Raw genomic sequence first — 13948 nt, forward strand, 5'->3', positions numbered from 1 at the left:
TCAATAAAGCAAACATCACATGAAACTTCTCTGTTATAGAGGAAAATAAGTTAATTTGCAGATTGACTGCAGCCAATACTAGGTTCTGCTTTTTCAGGACCAGCACTTTTTTAAAATATAACACTGATTTTCTCACAAGAAAGCAAGTGACCACACACACAACAGTTTGGAACCCATAGGCTGTGATTCCCCTTTCCCCAGTTCACAGCCTAATCACTTCCTCCTTACACTGTAACCTATAGGGGTAAGACATCTACTAAGAATACCTACCAGACAATGTCCTGAAGATAAAATAGGTGAGGGAATGTCTAATTCATAAATGTTGCCAATCAGCTAGATGTTTGCTTATGTCAGGACTTAGGCAATCAGCTGAATACCTATCCACAGAAATCTAATTTGGGGAAGAAAAAAGACATCAGTGACCTTCAAACAGCTACATTGCCACGCAGGAGGATATGGACACAGTAGTATCTCGGGCAACATTATCTCTTCCTTCATGTGGCTCCAGCCCACAATGCCAAGGCATAGACAACAGCAACCACCAGCACACAAAGTGAATTTGTCTTGATAACCATCACGGTTCAGCATCAGTAGGTTTCCAGCAACTTATCTCTGCTTTTCACCAGAAAAAAAAAAAAAAAAAAAAAAAAAAAAAAAAGAAAAAGAAAAAGAAAGAAACGAAACAAGATTGTAGATGAAAACAAGAATTTGAGGTACAATTTCAGTGTCAATATCTGTCCAAAACTGGAAGTGTTTTAGTCTTTATCTTTCTTGTGAAGAGTGTAGCTTAGCAAAGAGCCATTTGCACTTCATCTGCAGCCATGGCAAAGGTTTCAGGCCACCCCTGCTGCATTGATCCACCTGAAATCTTTCCATGTCTTCTTGTTATGAGCTTCATTAAGCAGAATAGCATCCATGCTCAGTACACCTGCATCAATGCCCACATTAAAATACTGTCTGCAAGTGCTTGTTTCCTACATGTACATCCGGTTTCCAACCCTAAGAGGCAGCAACACTCCAAGGAATGCCAGTGAGCCCTCCTCTCTCTCCCAGTGACTAAACAGTGAAGACTGAACTCTGTAAAAAATGAAGATTTGCCAAAATGCTTATTGAAAAGCTTTACTGCACTCAGAAACAAAGCTTGCCTTCAGTGCCTATTCTGGCTCAGGACTGAGAAGGAGAGCAAAGCGTCTGCCAGCTGCAAGGTTAGGGTAAGAACAAGTCATGATCTGGGACCTGGCAGGCATCTGTTTTGGAGTTCAAAATCATTTTTATAAGTAGTTCTTACAGACCTGCAACCATTATTTTCTCTTTTCTCTGCTAAAATTCAAAGAAGAGCTTCCCAACTCCCGAAAAAATATGATCTGCTGATATTATATCATCCTGAAAATGCAATAAAATCTCAGTGCTCAATCTAACCTCAATGTACATGTCAATTTTGCTATATCTAATATGAATTCAGCCTTTCTTTCACACACAGGATTATAAATCACATTACAAATCATATAATTGTAAATTACAGAAGGAAATCCGTCTTGGAGTTGCCTTGACTTTTTCCATTACCATGTTGGCATAAGTTGTCCAACAAAGTGATGGAACCATCAATACAAGACAACTTGATTTATATGTTTCTTTATCATAATAGTACTCAGTGCTAAAGCACTGCTCGTTGTCAATCCAAACTGTTATCCAAAGTTTTCTCTAGTCATTTGATGTGTACTGGCACAGATGGACCTTACTGATAGGGTGTAATCCTCATTCCCCAAAGTATCCTTTTATTCTGCAACACTCTTTTCCTCTTTGAGCCAAACAACAGAGCTTCTGCTGAATTCACTGAGTACCATTTGCCTTTGCTTGTGATCACTAGAGACTCTTTTGTCAGGGAATGTACCCCAATGACAACGCAGGTGGTATGTTGTGGAATCATCACCAACATGGAATTATTTCTCATCACAGGAAAGGACACAGCTTGTTATTTTTATCTTTATAAACCCATCTGGACATCTTCAGCTCACCAGATTTTTTTCTGATTAAAGCAGCCAGACTCTAACAAACTCCTGCTGGCTTATGTCTTTCACTGTAGTGTGAAGCATCTTAATTCCAAATGGTCAGAGAAATGCAGCAACCTTTCCCTGCCCCTTCCGCATTCCCACAGCAATTAACCTGGGCTGGTTTTTCCACGTGCAGAATGGTATCAAAAGCCAGAGGGAATTTTGTACTTAAAAGGGTTTCAGTCATGAAATGCAACGAGCACCAGCAATTCTCAGCTTCTAAGAAATTATGGGTGCCTAGCATTTCTAATAAACAAATGACATTATACATATGGAATTCTTATGGCATTATGAATCTTGGCAGATATTTTAACAGCATCTGGTTTTGCCTGCGTGGTTACGGTATTGTTTCTGTACAACTGAGGGTGTATACATACGGAAAAAAAAAATCAATAAACAAGTTTTTGATCAAGCTGGTGAAAAACTTATAACAAATGAAAAAATACATTTTTTAGCATTTTAGTTTAATCCCTGAAAGTCTTATGTAAGTTGCTGAACTGGGTAAAGTTGGAATTCAAACCTATGGCTTGTATTACAGAATTGTACTGAAACACGGTTTGATTTAGTTGTAACTTGGTTGCAAAAATTCACTTCTAACCTTTGGACTCAGGCACTGGAGCAATATGGAGCACTGAACCAAATTAGCATACAGTGCTTTATAAAGTTGCTTTTCCAGAGACATGATTATAGAAATAGAAGTGAGAATGCTCCTAATGCATAAAATATATCTGCATCAAGTATAAACGCAAATTGAAATATTTTGTAAGTTATAGCAAAAAATCCAAGCAAGCTCTGAAGTATAAACAAGACAAAATAGAGTGGACAGTAAAGAACAGCACAGATAAGAGCTTGGGTTTTTACTGAGAACAGATGGATTCAGTAGAGTTTTCTTGTTCTCCATCGATTTTTACTGTGTGATTATGTAAAGGAAAACACCAGGTTTTAGATTTTACTTTCAATATCGGGTAGTATACCCTACCTAGGAACAGAACAGAAGTAAGACTTTGATTCAGGTGTTCAGATTCATCAGGAACAATAGCCAGAACTATGTAATTTATAAAATAGTGTATAGAGCATAATCAAATTGGGAAAGTCTTTGTCAAAATATAGTCAAAAATAAGAATGGGCTTAGAAAGGAAAATGACAGATTCATAGGAGTGTGTCTGGCTCAGTTAAATGGTTGCCTAGAGGCAGCTTCCAGCTTAGCAAGTCCTTCATTTACTCATGGTCAGACTCTTCTTTAGCAAAGACCTTCTATTTGCATGCCTTAATTCATACGCTTTTCTTCAGTCACCATCAGCCAACCCCCAAAACAGGCTTCTAGGCAGCCTAGACAGTTGTCCTGATCTGTTTGGTTGCTGTTAGGCCCTTGACCTTAGAGTCAAAAAGAAACTAAATCGGTCTCATTTTCTCACAATTTGAAGACTAAGGAAATAAGTGCCTTCCCAAGGTCCCCCATAGTGGCTGCCTTAGCAGTTGGGAGCAGCGTGGTCTTCCTTGGCTCCTCTGCTCCTGTATCATGCTTTCAGTTTGTGCCTGCCTGCTCCCCACACAATTGCCTGGATTAGGCATTCACAGCCATTTAAAGGCAAGTTTTCCACCTCACATCCTGCTGTAGCAGGGGATTCTAACAGATTCTTGATGGTTTGCATCCTCACCGCAGTAGCAGGCATCTTAATTCCAGGCAGAAGCATTCCACTGCAGAGTCAAAGGACACGTTATACCCCTTTTATCAATACACAGCCCCAGTCATATATATGCCTACAGGAAGAAACATTTCCCATGCAGTGAATGACTCAGACTAGGTTAAAGCAGAGCTATAAGCAGAGTAAAGAAAAGTGAACTGCAGCTGCAGTTTATAAAAGGTGGCATTTATCTTATCAGAGTGATAGCTGCTCACTGTGAAAGTACAAGGAAGTATTGTCGTTTTCCAGCTCTGAAGCCTACCCGTTAGGAACCACTGATCTGGAATATGAAAAGGCTGCACATGCTGGAAATGTCATCTTTAATAAGACAGGGTCAAATTCTGATGAGACTCACTCATGTTGAGTGGCATTTTACTTCTCTTTGTGGTCCCCTCAATACAATCATTATTTGTGAAATAAGGACAAGTAGAATATTGGCCAACAGTGACTGCAACTGCGCTCATATTGGGTGCTAATAATTGATAATTAATAGTTACTCACCTAGGGAAAGATTTCAATTTTTTCATTTTCTCTTTATGCCCAGCTCTGCTGGACAGGTAGCAGCAGTATGGGGCTCTCCCAGTAGGACTAATTAATATTTCATTGCCAAGAGTATAATGAGCAGGTAATTTAATTGATTTTACCTCACAGTTTCATAGTACATCCATCTGTGTTCAGGCACGGGAGCATGAGCAGCAACAACTATCGGGCATGAAGTTGCCTCTCTGTTTACAAGATTAAACAATGACTAAGCTCAGCAAAAAGCATAAACAGTGGTGTAATAATGTTGTCATTGCAGTATAACTAGAATAAAATGAAACTGTTATAAAACATAACTGCATTTTATTATAGCAAAGTCAAATGTAATCAGAAACCTGCTTCATTTCCGTATAAACGCTCCACCTGTCTCCTTACAGAGTGCTATACAAAGTCCCTGGTTTAATTGCCTCTTAGCTCTGTCATGATTCCTTTCTGAAGCAAAACACTGTAATGCATCCAGCCCACTAGGAAAACAAGAAATCATTAAACATACATAGTCTTAAGCATTTCAGAGGTTCTTTCTTAATTTGGGGGTATTTATCAGCCTCAGTGGGAAAAAAAAAAAAAAAGGTAAGAATCTGTACAAGAAGCAGACTAACCATCGGATGTGCACCAGGAATGGGCCATGTCTTGTGCAACCTGTCCACACGACAGGCTGGGTGCAGGGGATGATCTGAGCAGGAGGGAGGATGCGAGGCTCTGCTGCACTCAGGACGCACTGAGCACAGGCTCCTGGTGCTGACGCACAAGAACAGGCTCACAGTCCCCTGGGAGAAGCTCGGCCACCTCCAGCCTGGGGAGAAACAGCACAGCGACCTTCCCTTGCTTGGGCTGTAAATTAGGCAGAGGCCCCTCTCCGAAGAAAATGGAGTTGGATTTCGTCAAAGTCCTTAGAAAGCCTTGGGAAGGAAGAGAAACTTAAGAGAATGACTATGTGCAGTCCTGTAGCAGACCCATAGCAATGGGGGTTGGCTTGGTTTGATTTTTGTAGCTCTACGCAGCTACCCCTGAACAGGACTTTTTCATTTATGGGTTTTAATCTTAGCTCTCCTAAAACAAAGAGATATCACAGAATAATATCTGCAAGGTCATTTGGCAACCTGATTTTAAGAGTTCAGAGCAGCTCATTAAAGTAAACTGTCTAATTTACCATACAAGACCAGAACACCAAGGATACATAAAAAGCCAACTAAGAAAAGCAATTGTGAAGAAACTCTCTTTTTCTTTGAAGCACAGCGAATGTCTGAGGAAAGCAAAGATGTAAAGGGAAAAAACTTGGAGCTAGAAGATCCAAATTTCCCCTTGATTCTAAACTTAGCTCAGCCACTGGCCCACCGTGCAGATGACTCACTGCACTTCCTTGAACTTAAATCATTGCTCTTACAAAACTTGTTAAAGAAAGACGTCAGTGTAAATTAGATGTTGTATCTAAGTTTAGCTATGGCCAATACATAAATATTTTAACTTTCATACATTCCTATCATTTTTGTCTGATTTAGAAATATGTGCATATACATAAACACATATGCATATATATACATAGCAAGTGAGGGAAGATTTCTTTGCACTATTTTTACAATGTAATTTACATATATTGTTATTTTGCTGGTGACATAACAGCTCATATCTGATTAAAAGTTTAACCGTTTTCAGAGAAGCCCGATGCCCACACCACCCAAGCACTTTTCATTCTCTCAAACTGTCAGTGAAGTTTCAATGCCATCCAAACAGCGAGAGCTGAGGGAGTGCACATTCGGCATATAACATACATGACGGTTGATTTCTTGTGACATTCATCTTCACTCCTGAGGGAAAGGCAGTCATTTATTCATAGCTCCACCACTCAAAAGTAACCATTCTTCTCACCATGAAGATAAATGTCAAAACAGAGATCAGTCATAGGCTAAGTCTAATCTAATCTGTCCAGAATTAATATATATTTAGATTTGTTGTCAAATCTTGAAAGTTAAACCTTTCAGCTTGGGCAACTATTTTCTAAGTCTTTCCTCTCCACCTATAAATATGCATAGCATATTGGATATGTGCTGTCAGAGGAAAATATTAACCCTACAAAAACTGATGAGATATGAGGCCGACCAACATTTCCCGTGGGTGACACCCTGTGCCACATGCTCTAGGTGTGCCTGCTTGAGCGGGAAGGTTGGACTAGATGATCTCTAGAGGTCCCTTCCAACCTTGAATATTCTGTGATTCTGTGAAACAGAGGATCAAAAGCCAAGATTTTCAGGAATATGTGTGATAGAAATGAAAGAATGCAAAATTGCCATTAAAAATGTCTCTGCCCTGCAACAGCTGCCTGAAATCAGTGAGTCTTTCACCGCCAGGTAGTTGATCCAAAAAAGGAGAAAAACAGTCTCCAACCTGAGTCTCTGATTTGATGAACCTGTGGAAGATGGCAAGGGAAATCTCTTTTACTGTAGAACCATCCATTCCCAAATGTCCCTCTGCTTCACTTTTCCATTTCAAAGATGCCACTGGGAAGTCTTTGTTCAGGCCAGACCCTTTTTGATTATACTTACTCAGTTTTTCTTTATACTGAACTTAGTTTCTATTCTATTCATACTTACTCATTTCCTCATAACCTACTGCTAAGATGTTGAATGACACCACAGAAGAACCAATACTGACTACCGTCTTTCCATCCAACTTCTATATTTCTTAATATTATAGATCTCAGTGAGATTCGGTTTGAAATGGGATATCTGAAAATTTTCTCATAGCTTAAAGAAAGAGGGGTCTGCTCTCTGTGATCCATATAGAGTATACTGCTTCAGAAACCAGTAGAATTGTCTTTCTTAGGCATTCTTATCATTACTGTAGTGAAACAAACTCTTGCATTAATGGTGAACATAGGGTATTTGTCTCCAGTTTTTGTAATTGGCATATTTCTGGTTCTTAAATAAATTCCTAAATAAATAGTTTTTGTTCAAAGCTAAATCTCATTTTTAGGCTCACATAAACTCTCTCAAAAACCCAGTTAATTATTGAAAAAGGTGCAGTAGGTTTTACTTTGATTCTCTCTTAGCAGCTCAGCAGCTCAGTAGATCATGTCTGCTCTGTGTATTCCAGGCAAATAACCGAGCCACACTCAGTTTTGGGAAAAAAAAACAAAAACAAAAACAACAACGAAAACACTCCCAGACCTCACACACTGGGTTGAAGTGAGTGGTTTTGCCAAGACACAATCACCTCTGTGAGACCACATGCAAAACCTTGGCCAACTACGGGCCAAGAATCACACTGCAACTTGCTCTGTCCCCTTTTTCCTACTCAGGGTGGCCCAAATCTATCTCTGACATACAGAAACCTGCATCAGAGCTGGCCCATGTGTTGGCATCACAACACACAAATGGCCTTGTGGAGTCACTCTACTTTTTGGCAGGAGTGTCAGATGACAGCTCAGATGATAAAACGTGGTGGTTGCCCAGAAAACAATGACTGTGACCCAGAGAGAGACAGGTAAGGCAAACTCTCTTGAAGAAACGATTTCCATGTGAAATAATCATCCAGAAAATAAGTTACACATGGGAAATGAATGATCACCCACTCCCTACAGAATGAAATGGCCAAGAGAACATATGAAACACTTATAAGCAACCAGCATAACATTAGGTAGAAAACTAGATGTTGCTACATTTTGCAGCATCCTCAAAATGGTCATTACTACACAGTGCAAAACATTTCTATGCTCAACAGTTTATTAAGAATGGTGACAAATAAAAAATGGTTCCAAAATAATTCCAACTGTGGAAAACTTCTCCCATGATGAGCACTTAAAGGTCAGTCTTGTTGCTTTAACAATAAGGCATACTAGAAAGTAAATCTGTGCCTGTTAACTGTATATATGGAGAAGAAAATCTCCACTCATTAGAGATTCTTCAACAGACTAAGAATATCTATGACTCTAAAATGAGACAAACTGAAAGAAGGAACAAAGGGCTAAGCTGCAACGTTTGGAACAACTTGTCCAGCAAATTTGCCATTCCTGCAGGTCTTGTAATCAATACTGCTGTCATACAGAATAGCTCACTCAGAAATTAAATGCTAAATGAAGGACTCCATGAAATCCTACGCCCAGTATTACCCAAGGTTTAGACTAGACGATCATAACAGTCCCCTTGAGTCTTAAAAATCTATGAGCACAGTTAAGAGGAAATACACTTTTGGAGTCTAAGCATGAGGTCTATAAACAAAATTTTGTGGGTGTCCCTGAAGGTTTTGCCTGAAGAAAAGCCAAATGATTCAGCTAGAACTGGAAAGTAGACTGCAACAAGCCCCCAAAACTTCAAGCTCCTGCTCATTTTTTATTTTCTTTATTTCTAGGGAAAAATTATGCACAGCCAACAGAGGAACTGTGACATTGGAAGAGGCTGGAAGAGACTCCAAATTCACTCGGAGAGGAGGTCAGCATGTTCATAAGCAAAATCTTGTGAAAGGCAGATGCTGACCACGTCCAGATTTACACCAGAACACTAACAAAATTTGTTCTTTGAAACTATTTTGGCTTTGATGATCTAAGTAGCTGTGTGAAAGATGTGTTAAACCACATTTTTGAGAGTCGGAGTCTGGATGAATCTGTCCCATTCTGTTCAGCCTCTTCTACTAACTAACCAGAGTTTGTCACTTTGATTGAATGTATGGAGGTTTTTACAACGTGAGGCTCCAAAATCATGTCTTGCCTCATCATTCTTCTTTTCTCAACTGACTTTTTATCCAATTCTGTTGCTAGCCTTATAGCAGCTTATAAAACATCAAGAATTCCCACAAAGCTGGTGCTATACAACTCAGTATTACACAATATTTTTCCAAGTTATCGTTTCAGATGGCAGTTTAAACCACAGGGATCAGAGCTGAGCTTCTTTGTGAAATCTTGTCTGACTCGGCAAAGAGGAATTTCAAGAGGGCGAGTCTAGGACCTCTTCCATGCCACCTGCAGCACTACTTCCCTTTTATGCACATCTGTACGTCTAAGAGTCTAAGATCTGATGAAGTAGAACTTAGGTTTCTTGTAGACAAATTCCAAAATCTTCCCTTAAACTACCAATATCAGGAAGATCTTCCCTACGAAGCTTTTAAAAATATTTTCATTTTAGGTGATCAGGAAACATAATGCAATTACACTTATGAGCATTATAAGCTGACTGAACCTAATGGTAGTTTTCCACTGTATGATGCATTTGGGAGAGTGACTTAGTTTCCTTAAGCTATTAGCTTGAGAAATCATTCCCCATCCTGTCCCCCATGTAGATATTTCTTTGCATTTGTCTCTGACCTGATCTGCGTAGGATCAGAACTTTTATCTATTTTTGCACTTCTTCCTCATGCATATTGCTAATATTACCAGATTTCCAAGGTTTTTTTTTTTCAGCTCATTAGTAAAATGCAATTATTGAAATTAGCCAATAAGTTGAAGTCACATCAGAGAGAATACGGTCAGTCTGTTTCAAACACGAGGATTATATTTTTTAAAAAATAAATGGCTGGGAAATTGTCATTTGTTTCCCATGCTTTAATATTTAATCATAAGTTTTTAGAAAAAAAAATAGTTTAACTTAAAAATAAATTGCTGCTACTTTCCAGACTACTTGAATAAAGCCCTTGAGCTATCACAGAAATAATAAATATAAGCAGCCATTAATGAGTTAAATTGAATTTTAAGGGTCAGATATTGTGACCTTCTGTGCTGACAAATGGCTCTGCCTGTGCTTTTTTGTTGTAGCTTTTAAAAACTTAGGTCACTCCTGTTGCATTGCACTGTCATTTTTTAGGGTAGCCCAGTAAAACTTTTATCCAAAGAAAGATGCTGTTCTTGCCAGCAGGTGACGTTATGACGCACATTATTGCACGCAGAATCTTCATTAAAAGAGTGAAGATCTCATCAAACATGCCAATTCCGTGTCAAATCAACAGCTTCTAAGGACAGGAATTTTCAGAGAGATGGGCTGTTGGTATTGATCAGCACAGTTTGTATTTTTTTTTTTTTAGAAAAAAAAATGTGTGTGTGGAACTAGACTTCTACTTCAGAAGTTCAGTTTAATCTACTGAAACAGAGGAGTAACCATCAGCAAAAATGTAAGAGGTTTTTTGATGATAATATTTGGAGACTTAGTAAAAAGGTATCCCTGATGTGAAAAAAAAGTAAAGTAAGAAAAGTGCTGCTTAAAAATAAACTAATTTTATAATGAAGTGCGTCTCTCACTTCTAGATCCTAGATTGCTTTCCCCCAAACATTAGACAAAATTGCATTGTTTACAAAAATTTATTAATACAAACTTTACACACTTTATATAACAGTTATCAAAGTCCTAGTTATAGATACCATGTGTGTAATAATACTTTGCTTAAGTTCTTTTTTTTTTTTTTTTTTAATACTCATTTGCACACAAAATAAGTTCTCCAAGACTAACATCTACCTAAACTATCACTGCGTCTCGAATCTGCTCAAACTCTGGTAAGGCTGCTGGCGTCTCTAGAAAGTACACAGAGGATAACCTAGGTGATGGCTGCACGATGCTCGCGACTAGCCACGGAAGCGGAGCGGACAAGGTCACAAGCGGGGCGCCGGCAGCGCCCGGCGCCCTTAACACCGCAGGCGACACGAACACAGCGAGCTCTGCCCACGGCCGGAGACGCGCGACGACAGGGACGACTAACCACGCAAGCCGATGTGTTGCAGCATCGTAGGGCCACTGAAAGAGCCATCCGTGAAACTCGTGGCGATTGACGAGGTGAAGAGAAGGCACGAAAGCTGCGAAGGGCGCCCGGACGAGCCCGCCCCGGCGCCGCCGGCGGGGGCGCAGCCCGGGCAGCGCGGGCGGTACCGGCAGCGCGGGCGGTACCGGCACCCCGGGCGGTACCGGCACCCCGGGCCGAAACTCTCCCTCCGCGGCGGCGCAGCGGGGCAGGAGGAGAAGGAGCGATGCCGGCAGGGCTTCCCCCCCGACTTTAATTTTTTCCTTTTTTTTTTTTTTTTTTTTTTTTTTTTTGGGAGCTCTTTCTCAATCGATGTCCTGAATCCGAGGCTCCTTTTGGGTCTTTTTTTTTTTTTTTTTTTCCCCAAAAACACAAAAAGAAAAAAAAAGACCTCGCTAAGGTTTGTGTGGGAGCTGGAAGGAAGCGTTTTACCTATGTGTCCTTCTCCGCCACCTTCCCAGGAGAGGGCACGGGGCGACCCCCGGCTGGGTGCGCCGCTGCTTACTGTTCCCCGGTTGCAAGGCAAGATAGGAGTCCGTACATAGAGAGATGAGGTGAAAATGGTTTATCTCGTTAGAAACCGGACCACAGGTGAATACTACACATTCTTTCATGACAAAAAAAAAAAAAAAAAAAAAGTTTGTTTTATGAAATAAATTTTACTAAGCAATAAGCCCGAATGTAGAAAAATACATTTTACCTCCAAACTCAATAAACAAGGAACAAAAACTTTAGTAGTAGTGCATAATTATTTAGTGGTAGCTACAACAGGGATTCCTAAACTTTTACAATAAGAGCTTGCATAAAACAGAACAAAGGAGTGAGAGAGCATTCACAATCTTTTTTTTTTTTTTTTTTCAAAAAAAAAAAAAAAAAAAAAAAAAAAAAAAAAAAAAAAAAAAAAAAAAAAAAAAAAAAAAAAAAAAAAAAAAAGAAAGAAAGAAAGAAAGAAAGAAAGAAAGAAAGAAAGAAAGAAAGAAAGAAAGAAAGAAAGAAAGAAAGAAAAGCAACTCCGAGCGAAATATGCCAAGGCAAGAACTCTGCTCGTTACACATGAAGAGAAGCATGGAGAGCACTGGAGAGTAACACACTGTACTTTGCATCCAGGTCCAGTACCGAGCTGCTGGGGCAGTTGGGTAGCGGATCGGAGGCGGGGGGGGGCCTCGCCTTCCCTGCACCCCACGGCACCGGCACCGGCACCGGGCGCGCCCGAGGCCGCCCCGCGGCTCTTCCCCGCTCTTCCCAAACGGCTCCTAGCTCCGCTTTGGCTTGTGCTGCAACTCTGCCAGGCCAGCCAGAAGGGCAGTGCCCGGGGCTCGCTATCCTTGCTGCTGACTTGGGAATTAGCAAGTTAGCAAGGGGAGGGTTGATTTCTTTTTGGTTTGGATTTTTTTTTTTTTTTTTTAATCCGTGGGTTGCTGGGGGGGTTAACTACTTCTCCCTCCACTACTGATCGACAGAGATGCACAATTTGGATCGAGCTGTTGTTTTCGCCACAAGAGAATTATCGTCTAAGCTCATTGTTTGAGGAGACACTAGTACAGATACATCTGGAATCAAAGAAAGCAGAAAGAAATCGAAATCTAGAGCAGAGGGGACTGTGCCCCTGCAGAGAGGCTAGTGGCAAAGGAGCCTGCCTTGAGACTCACCGGGGGAAGAATCTGCTTCAGCAATTCTCCCAAATCATTTTCCTCATAATCCCCTGGGAGCAGGGCATCCTTCTCTATGTACAGTAGCAAATGGTGAAAATTAATGTCTTCGACCCTGTCGTGGATAAAAATACTATCCTTTTTAATTTCCGTTACAAAAATAGGAGTAATATTCAAAACAATGATTGTCTTTTTTTTTCTATTTGTTTTATATAAAAACATAAACAGCTCAGGCGAATTCTTGTTCTTGTGCAGGCTTTATATGAAGATTTGTTCTTTAGTATTCGTAATAGTATTTATATATATATATTTATATATTATATATAACTTAATGATTGGTCCACAAAGTAGATCTGTGCGTTTCTCTAGTGCTTTTGTACAAAAGAAAAACAATATTATTATCAAAATATTCATTTAATGGCTTTACTTCATACATAAATACATGTTTAGATAACACAGGAGCGGTGATTGTTCAGTCAGTTTTGAAATGACTTTTGTTTTTGTTTTGTTTTGTTTTGTTTTTTTTTGTTGGGTTTCTCTCTCTCTCTCTCTCTCTTTCTCTCACTCTCTCTCTTTCTCTCTCTTTTTTAGGACTTTGTATACACAGGAGTGGCTGGTTACTCATCGCTACAAATAGGCTACTCGGCGTCCTTTGTTTTTAACTCTTTGTTTATACCTTTTCCCCAGGACGGCTGCTAAGTATTTCTTGACAGCCATTTGTTTCCGGTAGCGGCTGTAGCTGTCCGTGAAGATGCCGTCTATGTGCCGCTTGGTGAGCGGCTCCGCCTCGTCCCCCAGGCCGCTGCTGGCACCGCTGCAAGGGGCCGAGAAGCAGAGGGGCGTCAGGAGGGGCCGCCCGCGCCGCCCCGCGCCGCCCCGCGCAGCCCCGCGCCGCGGGAGCCCCCGCCCGCCGCCCGGCGCGGAGCCGCTGCGGCTCCCGGCGCATCCCGCTTAGCGCTTTGTTCGCTCCCGCCGCCGCCTTTTAAGCCGCTGCGGCGGCAGCAACGCCCACCGCGGAGAGAGGAAAAAAAAATAAAAAAATAAAATAAATGAAAGGAGAAAGGGCGAGACATCCTTACCCGACCCGCTTGGCCATGAGGGAGTGCAGGTATTTCCTCGCGGATAACTGGCCCAGGAGTTTCCTGTAGGCTTTGTTGAAGATGCCATCGGCGTGCCTGCGCGGAGGGCAGAGCGCGCTGAGCGGCGCGGCGCAGCGCGGGACGGCCGCGCGCCCTCCCACCGGCCCCGGCTCTGCCGCCTGCCCGCCTGCCCGCCCGTCCTCCGAGCGGAGGCCCCGGCCCCGGCCTCG

The 13948-nt window shown here is 41.2% G+C and overlaps 1 protein-coding gene across 1 annotated transcript in view; it reads right to left on the minus strand.

Annotated features, from left to right (window-relative positions):
- Positions 1 to 12432: 12432 nt before the first annotated feature.
- The window catches only part of ADCYAP1 (adenylate cyclase activating polypeptide 1), a 4721-nt gene continuing 3205 nt past the window's right edge, over positions 12433 to 13948 (minus strand). The window contains exons 4-5 of the mRNA XM_026035505.1: positions 13719 to 13944; positions 12433 to 13453 (exon numbers count right to left, since the gene is read on the minus strand). Coding sequence (XP_025891290.1) covers positions 13267 to 13453; positions 13719 to 13944 — 413 coding nt within the window. The 3' untranslated portion in view covers positions 12433 to 13266. The remainder of the gene's footprint in view (positions 13454 to 13718; positions 13945 to 13948) is intronic.

Source organism: Nothoprocta perdicaria, unplaced genomic scaffold (genome assembly GCF_003342845.1).
Source record: "Nothoprocta perdicaria isolate Ctin4 unplaced genomic scaffold, notPer1 scaffold_16, whole genome shotgun sequence".
Taxonomy (NCBI): Eukaryota; Metazoa; Chordata; class Aves; order Tinamiformes; family Tinamidae; genus Nothoprocta; species Nothoprocta perdicaria.